This window comes from Canis lupus, chromosome 7 (assembly GCF_011100685.1).
Source record: "Canis lupus familiaris isolate Mischka breed German Shepherd chromosome 7, alternate assembly UU_Cfam_GSD_1.0, whole genome shotgun sequence".
NCBI lineage: Eukaryota > Metazoa > Chordata > Mammalia > Carnivora > Canidae > Canis > Canis lupus.
Window position 1 is genome coordinate 64,391,868 of NC_049228.1, and position 10,632 is coordinate 64,402,499.

A 10,632-nucleotide genomic window follows, 5' to 3' on the forward strand; every position below is an offset into this window, starting at 1 on the left:
AATGTGGGAGAGTCCTGCATATTGCCCCACGTCCGGATGCAGGGCAGCCTGCAATGTGGGAGAGTCCTGCATATTGCCCCACGTCCCGCACAACTTCTGAACCCTACTTTCATCGGCGCAGAAGTACAAAGTCAGGCTGGCACTGTTTAAATATACCCCTTATTAAGATTCGTTCACAATTTTAGAGAGTTACATCACCAGCGGTAACACTGCTGTGCTACTAGAACTGCCGGCATGCAACACCTCCACTAGCCTGCGTGTGCAGCTACCACAGGCCGAATGAACAGGGATATTGAAAGCTCCCCTAAATATATTTAAAGCCAAACATTTTTTGAAGGGCCAGGAAATACTAGATACCAATTATTTGCATTATATTTGATTTTTGTCATCCTATTTTAAGAATTTGTAACATACTGAGATTTATCACAAAGACTGTATATAGAAATATTTTGGGGCTTTATTCTAATTTTTCCACCCTACTCTGATACTATCCTCAGGGAATACGCACCACCCTCACCCCAACTTCCCTATAAGCTTTTTAAATTTATCCTCTAATCCCGGACCTCTGTTAAAGGTTTTGGTCTCCAAAGTACTTGGCTCGGCGAAGGATTTAAAGACAGGAGACCTATTTTCTAAGACACGTTGTCAGCACACATCCCCCGTCCTAATGCCGGAAGCTAATTATTCTGATGCCCTGACTCGGGCGGCCCGGCTCACTGCAAAAATGTCACCCTTCCTCATTTGCAAGACTTCAACAGTGCTTAGCCTTGGCATATTATCCCTACTTCAGCTGAGGTATTTCCCCACTTTCTCTTAACATATACTGAGAAGTCTGGTCTATTACTTCTTTTATTTCAAAGTGCACCTGCTCTCTCATTTTTCTAGTATGGAATGGCTTTTGATCTTTTCCTAAATCCAAATTTATTCATTACACCCAGGTGCAAGCACTTAACTACTTTATCATCTGGTGAAGGTGTACTGAGCATGCACTTTTTGGAATGTACGTAGTTTCCTTTTTTTGAATTTCTTTTTACTTCTCCTTTATAATAATAGCATGTGGGCATTCCATGGGCCGTTTTAAACATTGTGTGAGCAGGTCCTATCACCTGTCGATTTTATTTTAGGATCATAAAAAGAGGGTATGAGATCTGATACCGTTGAGAGTCCCTGCTCTAGACTGCTTCCCTTCCCAGCCACCAAGTTTTTCCAAAGACAGTTCTTCCTGAAATGCAGGACAGGGATTTTGGAGTAGGGAAGCTAGGTTTCTGCCTTCTCATGCCAAAGAGGCAAATAACACCAGAAGGTGGCATGCCACCACCACCCAGGGGGAGCCAAGAGCCCTGTAGGTGACCAATAAAAGACAACAAAGGACAGGCCAGTTAGGGTAGGCTGCCTCTCAGCCACACACAACGCTGAGCAGAGGGCAGCTCACTCAAAAGACTGAGATCCCCAGAGTTGCCACTGCCAGGGGGACTACCTGTGACCACTTCAGAAGCAAGAGACTTTGTCAAATCACTCTGCATTCCCTCTGATTGCATCTGTTAGAACTAGCATGTACTCAGTGGCAGCTTTGCTCCCCACTGCCCCACAATGAACACCGGGCAGCCTGGATGCACCAAAGGGAAGAGGCTGAGAGCCAGACAGTTCTGTTACCTGGTTCTGAGAAGCAAAGCATCAATTCTGGGGTCACACTGGAGCACTGCCACTGGCTCAAGAGACATACCTGGCACACATCAGCATGCAGAGGGGGGATGAATAATCCAGCTTCCAGAGCTCTGAAAGGGCACTGCCCCTGGGCTATACTTGCTGACTGGCAAATAAAGGAGTGCTTATATCCCCCTAAGATCTCTTGGGCCTCACATGACTCCAGTGACCTCAGGAAGGCCAGGAACCCCTGATCAGGAGATCCACCTATCTTTACAATCCCAGTTCACTCCTACAGAGAGGCAGTCGTGTATACAACATGCAGACATCACCAGTGCTAGAAAAAGGGACAGAAAGAGCCCACAGGGCCACTGAGGCCCCTTAATACCTTGGAGAAGTCAGAACAAGTTAACTGATGCAAAATACCCCAGCAGGACCAGTGGGAAGGAAACAAAGGAAGAGTCAGAGAAGCAGACAGGTCAGATCACAGGACATTCTAAGTCAAGACGAGACCCTTATTTTAGAATGAGTGCCCAAAGCTCTGGGAGACTTCTTTCCCAACGGCCAACTCCCAGGCGGCTTATCAGGTGGCCTCTGGGTGTTAGGGTATTGTTTGCAGATTGCTGGGATCTCACCCCAAAATGACTTTAGCAGCACACAGGTCAACTTCTCATATTGTGAAAGTTATAGAAGAGCGGTACTATAGTGTAGGGGTGAAACACACGGACTCTGGAGTCCGCTGGCCTGGGTTCACACCCAGCTCTTCCACTTAACTCTGAAAACTTGGGCAGGTCATTCAATGCAACTGTGCTTCCCCTTCACCCCCTGTGAGAGGGAGATAACAAGAGCACCCCTCTCCTCACAGAGCTGAGGGAGGAGAAAATAAAGATGAACATTCTGGAAGTGCTGGTGTGCCCCTGGCACCAGTAAACACCAACTACTATTTACCATTATGTGCTTATTTTGACATGTATTAGGAAAAGTCAGTCACCTAAGCCAGTGATTTCACAGACAGTACAGCTGTGGACAAGACGACGTGTTCAAGTGACCATTTCTGAGGCAGACTGAAAGATATCAAGTAGGCAATACTGCCTCGAAGGACTTGCTTCTCACCTTTGTGTCTCACACACGGTAGACGCTGTGCAGGGGTTTTCTCTGTAATCACAGATCATCTTCCTGGAAGACAGGAGTAACTATCTGTTGTAGATATGTATTTCTTATGTTCTGAAATCCTTGAGCAAGAAGGAAGAGGTGGAGAAAGCCACACCAGCTAAGGAAACGGCCAAGACAGCAAACCATCAACCACCTTTACACATGAAAAAAAGCCCCTATTTCAGGGGCTCCTGGACGGTTCAGTTAAGCGTCTGCCTGTAGCTCAGGTTGCGGATCTCTGTGTCCTAAGACTGAGCCATGTGCTGGGCTCTCAGCTCAGCGGGGAGTCTGCTTCTCCCTCTCCCTCTGCCTCTCCCCTCTGCTCATTCTCTCTGTGTGTCTCAAATGAATAAATAAAATCTTAAAAAAAGGAAAAAAGCCCCTATTTTAATCTCCACATCAGTTGCCAGGCAGTCAGGACTTTCTCTTCTGACACAGCAAATTTATGGGTAGTTTTATAGAAAACTATGTTTTTGTAACTATCTATGGTGAGGGATGTCAACTAGACTTGTTGTAGTGATTATTTCACAATAGATACAAATCATTTATGTTGTATACATGAAACATCTATATCAATTATATCTCAATTTTTTAAAATATAGGGAAAGTCATATATTTAAACACTGGAATGCATTTCCATCAGAAAAAGGGTTTCAGTGGTGATTATGTTCCCAGGTTTGCCACAAAGGTAATTCAACCTCAACTTGAACCTGTGTGCTGGTTGAACAGCATACTAAGGATTCAGGGAACAGACTAAGTGGTGGGACAGGTCCACGAAAGAGAGAAGTTCCTCCCACCCACCCCAACCCCCAGCACTAGGCAGTTTTGAAATAACAGGAAAATTCTCTGCAGCACAGCCATCTACTTTCTGTACATCCTTTATACTCTTCTCCTCAAGCCCTTCTCAGAATTAGCCTTTATAGAGTCCCACAGCTATTGCAGGGGAAGGAGGAGAGTGACCTTGGCAAAAGAGATCAGGGTGCAAAAAAAACCAGAGTTAAAACAGCCTGAGCAAAAAGGTCTAGACCCCTGAAATGTGATGATGTGTCTGGGGATATCCAAGTGGTTTCATGTAACTAGAACAGGAAATGTTCTGTGCCTCAGTATTCTTGGTCTCCCCCTTTGTGTTTTCTTACTTCATCAAAACCTCATTTCTCTCAGTATAAGTCCTCTAACTAGGGTAGGGAAGAAGGCAATCTCTCAGAACTACTTGTTAACACAGAACGCAGAACTCAGAGCACACAGATTGTCTTAAGGGCTCACATCTTTAACTCTGTGTGCTTCCAAGTACATGGAGGGATGCACACACACCGCGGTATACATATCCCCCTTTTTTTCCCTGTTAATTTCTTGTATATAAACTCTCCCATTCGTCTAGAGGCTTTTTTTTTTAATAATACGAATTAAACAAAATGAATCTTTAATGGTTAATCGGGACCTTTCCAGAAAGTGCAATAATTGGGGGGGGAAAAAATCTATATATATATATATATATATATATATATTTTTTTTTTTTTTTAAACAAACCCGACCCTAAGTTTAGAAGGATGGAAAAAGGCAACAGAGGAGTTTCCTGTCTTTCCTGCCCGTTCCCTTACACCATTTCTGCTTTTCACTGCTTCTCCTTTTCTTGCATTTCTGCATCTACGGACTCTCCATAAACTCCAATGGCAAGGCACAGACATGATGCTGTCTGGGAACAGCCAGACCATGCGGAAAATACAGGTGGCCTACAAGCTCTTCCTGTCCTCTAAAGTACCTGCCACAGTTTTAGGCTCAAGCACCTACTGGCCCAGGCCTCTTACACATGCCTTTTGAGTCTTTCCAGACAGAACTCTGGTTTGTACCAGGGGTCAATAATTTTTTTTCTGTAAAGGATCAAGGAGTAAATATTTCAGGCTTTGTAGGCTATGTGGTTTGTCACAGCTATTCATTACTGTTTCTGTATTGTACAACAACTACAGAAAAGGTATGTAATCAAGTGAGAGTAACTGTATCCCAATAAAACTTTATTTATAAAAACAGACAGATTGGGCCCATAAGCCATCATTTGCAACCCCTGGATTATACTACGCCATCTTTATGACATGACTAGCTCTGTAAACCATATGGGCACAAGTAAGACACATGGCATATGGTTTTGTTATATGTGCCATAAACTGTGCTAAATAATTTAGAATCCATACTTTCATTTTAAACATAAACATTACCTGCTGTGCATTTTTCTTGCCTTTTGTTTTTATTAAATTTGTCATTTTTAGAATTTAAAATGGAAAAGAAAAATGTAACCCATAATACCAACTATTTACTAATTCTACAGTAAATCCCATATTTAAGTATGCATATTTATCCTCAATGAATATCCCTTTTAACCACTATATGCTTGTTTTAGTTGACAATGATTTTTTTAATATGACTTTTTAATAACATCTACAGCCAGAAATTGGTGGTAGTGTCGGCAAGGTAAGAACTGCAGGTGATTTAAGGTCAGAGAGAACAAACACCAGGAGTTAAAACAGGACATAGAGATAGTGGTACCAAGGGGAGGAGGGAGATAAATGTCCGGCCTGGGAAACAAGAACAACAAATTTCATTTTGGCCGGGACCTCCAGATACCTCCTGTCTTCCTACCTCAATGTGCTTCACCTCTCCTGATGGTCCTCCAATTACAAAAGTAATGTTGCAAGTCAAAAAGAGACAATGGCACCAAGAGTTAACTATGGATGTGAGGGCCACGGTGAGGAGCATGGTCATCATAAAATGTGAGTTGACTGGACAACCAGCAGCAAAGTAACCCCAAAAAGCAGCACTGACTCACAGGAAACACAGACCAACCAGTGATCCAAGAAAATACCAAGCATGGAATAAGCCATCAAACAGGACAACCTAATCACATTGATCAGCTTGCAGTGCTCACTCATTTTGCCTCTCCAGATGCCATTTCATAGCTCCATGTGGGTTTTTCACTGTTTCCTAGACTTCATTTCCGCCCCACCACCTGTCACATACCCCTCCCAACTCCTCCCCCATCATGATAATCAGATATTTCCTCCACAAGTTTCCTTTGCAATGAATTACAAATTGTTGCCCTCTACTCCTATAGGTCATGGTGGGCCATGGGTACGTCTCCCAGCCTCCATACCACTGCCAACTGTACCTACACCGCCACATCTGAAATCTAGTATCTTTTCTTGTGCATGTAACTATCACCTATTTTATTGTGTGTCCAAGTACCTAAAGCTCTGAGCCTCTGTCACACATGTGACCATCAGTTAGTGTTGGGGGGTGAGTGAGGGAGTGAGCACTGCCACATTAAGTCACTAAACCCAAAGATCAACAATAGGAATTGAATTTCAGGTGGTATCATGAAGATAACAAAGTTATGCCCTTAGGCTCAAAGCAAAAAAGGCCTCATCACAGCATCCATCTGTCTCAACCTCTGGGAATACATCCCCAAGTGCATGACAGGGTCTCAGCACCAACAACAGAACATCTGGTTATTATTACATTATTACTATAGTTACAACAGAAGTGACACATTCTGAAATCCCAACTACAGGGCCTCTTAGAGCTCAAAAGAAATACTCTCCTTATGCATATATTTCTACTTCCTATATATAGGATATCTAAATTACACAATCCAGCTTTTCCATTAATTCTGAATGGCCTTCGTGATAGGTTTCTATAAAGTAACCATTTCTCCTCATTCCATAGCTGTTGATCAAACTTTTATCATTGTGACATGAGAAAATGACCTTCTTGCTTTAATAAAAATGTTATTGTTACACTAGATGCAATATGTTTCTATTGTCAAACAATAACGGATAAGATTCCAGAAGGTTTGCTAGCAGGGTAAGGATGGTCTTCCATGACAAAACAGTCCTAAGAAAGGAGAAAACCAATAGCTTTCTCTTCTGTAAACAGAGTTGGAGGTGTTCCTGGAGTACTTATTATAAAGTCACTTCTAAGTTTCCCAGCAGACCATTCAACTCTAGAACAGAAGACAAGTTTCCCAATACATAACAGACTCTAAATCTTTCATATGCCGTATATAAGGCTAACCTTAAATATAAATGCTACCTGGGACAGCTGGGCGGCTCAGCGGTTGAGCGTTTGCCTTTGGCTCAGGTATGATCCTGGGGTCCTGGGATAGAGTCCCGCATCGGGATCCCCACAGGGAGCCTGGTTCTCTCTTTGCCTGTGTCTCTGTCTTTCTGTGTCTCTCATGAAAAAATAAAAATATTTAATATATACACATATATATTACAGCTACCTGCATACAGGAGGTTTTTTTCCTTCTACTCAAACTATGCCATCAAGAAGAAAGCACAACAATGGGGAAAACATCAAATATAAAGCTAGCTAGTGTTTACTGAGTGCTTACATTGTGCTAGCCATCACGGATTATCTCTTTTAATCCTAACAGTCACATTATGATGTATGCTACTCCCATTGTATGAGCAAGGAAGCAAATTTTGAGTAACCGAAGTCAGCAGCTACAAAAGTGTCAAAACTACAATTGCAACCCTTGTTATAGGACTCTGGTCTGCAAATACACCTCTACTCAGTTATGTTTCCAAAGTATGTATCAGCAGCACATTTAGGAGATGACAAGAATGCGAGGCCTTCCCACATCACAAATTAGATGGATCAAGGGAAAGCTGATGGCATAACGCTACTACGGTCTATCCCTTAAAGCTTCAATTGTCAGAAAATAAGGTCAGAGGGCAAATCACAAGATACAGTTGACAAGATACAGTTGAACAATGTGGGGGTTGGGGAGCATCATCCATATGTTACTTCTGACTCCCCAAAAACTTAACTGCTAGTAGCCAACTATTGACCAGAAGCCCTACTGACAGTCCGTATTTTGTATGTTGTATGTATTACATACTGTTTTCCTATAATAAAGTAAGCTACAGGAAAAACTTAAGAAAATCACAAAGATGTAAAAATATATTTATAGTACTATTTAAAAAAATCCACATGCAAGGAGATCCATGCAGTTCAAACTTATGTTAAGGGTCAACTGTATAATAATTCTAGTGAGACAGGCAAAATGAGATAATGAAAAGAGCCCTGATTTAGAACTGCTGTGCAGTATCCTGGGCCATGCACATAAACACAAGATTCAAGCCCCCTACTATAAAATTATCATGATAAAAATACAGCTCACTCTTGTCATCACTAGAATAGTCAGAATATAACGGTGTGCCTAACACTGTGTCTGGCAGAAAACGGATACTACAATAGTTTATTTCCTTTTTTATTCTCAAAAGGCAAGTAGGGGTCCCTGGGTGGCTAAGTCACCCAGGGACCCACATGATCTCAGGCTATGTGGGATTGAGCCACACATCTTGGGTGCCCTGCTCAGTGAGGAGTCTGCTTCTCCCTCTGTCCCTTCCCCACCAACTCAAGCACTTGCCTGAGCTCTCTAAAATAAATAAATCTTAAACACACACACACACACACACACACGTAGACAGTTCCTGTCTATATAGTGTAAATTCTCCCTGGACACCTCCCCCTCCCTCTACTCTTGACACGCAAATTTACTCTTTACACACTAAAGTACATTTTTAGACTGAAATCAGACTGGTAGGCTTTAAAAATAAAATGGCCTGATAAGGCTGTTTCCATTTTTAGGTTTTTTTGTTTTTGTTTTTGCTTTTAATAAAAACTGATTGAAGAGTAGGGACACTTGGGTGGCTCAGTAGTTGAGTGTCTGCCTTCGGCTCAGGTCGTCATCCGAGGTGCTGGTACCCCAAGGGGAGCCTGCTTCTCCCTCTGCCTATGTCTCTGCCTGTCTCTCATGAATAAATAGAATCTTTAAAAAAAAATAACTTAAGAGTAAACTGTCCTTAGTGAAACGTTTATAGTTGTGAGATATTTGCTTTGCATTAAAAAGTGAACAGCTCCAACTGTAGAACCGCCAATCTCTGAATCCGGAAAGAATCAGGGGTCTCCACCTATCCCTCTTCCATTTCTTTACAGACTGTGGCTCTCGGTCACGGACGCACATGAGTCCCTACATTCCTTCCAGATCATTCAGGTCTTAAACAGAGTGAAGCATGTGGCCGTTAAACACCTAAGGGGAAGTTGCTAATCAACATCCCTGAGACTCAACATTGGAAGGGCAAATCACAAACTTGTCTCCTAAACCAGAAAGCAGATGCTTCTGGTCCCCAGTGAAACTGAAGGCTCCTCCCACTCACAGAAGAAAGATAACCAGGTTTCAGTTTTCATTTTTTTTAAAAGCCGAATTTCTAAAAAGCAATTAACTGAGCACACGTGTTCTTCCACTCTTGCATGTATTTACAATCCCTCCATTTTCTTCTTTAAGTTAGAGAAGTCCACAGTAAGCACTCTCTTGAAAGGCATTAGGAACTCATTTTAAGGACCGAGTTCTAGAAGACAGGCAGGAGGAGAGAGGTGAGCAAGCCGAGTTCGACTCAGTTTCCTTTTTAATTCCTGCACTACAAGGCAATTACACAGATCTGATTTCAAACAAGAAAAGCGTTGAAGAATGCACCAACGATGCAAAGTAATGCGAGGCACAAGGCACGGGCACGATGCAGCCGGTGTGCTCCGTGTCACAAAAGGCTGCTCGGGCACAAGCCCCGCCAGTCGGAGGCTCCCGGCTGCCTCTAATCGCATCCGGTCCCAGGTCCCCAAACCAACGGGCTTCGGAGCGGGCGGCGGAACGGCGACCCGCGGGAGAGGCGCGGGCAAGCTCCGGGCGCCCCTCTCGGGAGCTCGGGGAGGGCGGGTGGCGGGTCCCGCGGAGGCAGAGGGCAGCCGAACGCGGGTGCAAAGGAGCGATGTGACAAAGGCGCAGGAGCGCCGGCTGCAGCGCAGGCCGAGGGAGGCGACCCGGGCACCGGGGCCGGGGCCCGGAGACCCACGGGGGGGGGGGGGGGGGTGCCGGGGCCCGCGGCGGAGCGGGGCGGAGCGGAGCGGAGCGGGGCGCAGCGCGCGGGCCACCCCGAGGGGCGCGCGGCCGGGCCGCAGGAGCGGGGCGCGTCGGTCACCTGTATTGTTTGAAAAGCTGGTCCGACTCCCTGAAGCCGTTGTTGAGCAGCATGTTGATGCCAGCCAGGGCCAGCTCCGCGTCCTGCAGGGGCGCCGCCGCCGCCGCCGCCGCGGCCGAGTCCCCGTCGTCCTGCCGCCGCGGCCGCTGCTGCTCCGAGCCGGCCATGGGCGCGCGAGGCTGTGCGCGGGGCCGAGGCGAGCTGGGGCGGCGGCTGCTGGGCCCCGCGCCCGGAGCCCGCTCTACCTGCCCCGAGCGCCGCGCAGCCGGGCGGGGGGAGGGGCGGCGCGGGGCGGGGCGGGGCGCGGAGGGCGCGGAGGGCGCGGAGGGGGCGGAGCCGGGCGGGCTGCGGCGAGGCGAGGCGCGGCGCGGCGGGGGACGTGAGCGCCCGGCCGCCACCTCCCGCCGCCGCGGGGATTACTCAGCAGCGCCCGGCCGCCCGCTCCGCCCGCTGCCTCCGAGACGCCCCCTGGCGCGGCCGCCCAAGGGGAATCCGTTTCCGGGCGCCCCCCGCTGAGCCCGGGCCCGCGCGGCCGCCGCCCCTGCGCCTGCAGCCCCCGCGCGCCCTTTGGGTCCCCGCCACCCCGCAGCGCCCGCCCGCCGCCCGGCCGGGCTTTGACTCTTTCCTCCAAAAGAGCCGGACCTGGCGCCGCGGGGAGGCGAGCGGTCTCGAAAAGGGGGCAGGGAACCCCGCCCGGGGCGCAGCGGCTGGAGGCCTGCCGGGCGAGCCGGGCCCCCAGCGCCCGAGACCCCCGACTTTACCCCGACCTTGGGCCCGCCCCCCCGCCGAGGCAGCCAATCCCCGA

General features: G+C 46.9%; 1 protein-coding gene across 1 annotated transcript in view; it reads right to left on the bottom strand.

The window, feature by feature from the left end:
* The window catches only part of TTC39C (tetratricopeptide repeat domain 39C), a 111,667-nt gene extending 101,673 nt beyond the window's left edge, over positions 1-9,994 (bottom strand). Inside the window, exon 1 of the mRNA XM_038543642.1 lies at positions 9,828-9,994. Coding sequence (XP_038399570.1) covers positions 9,828-9,994 — 167 coding nt within the window. The remainder of the gene's footprint in view (positions 1-9,827) is intronic.
* Between the last annotated feature and the right edge of the window lie 638 nt (positions 9,995-10,632).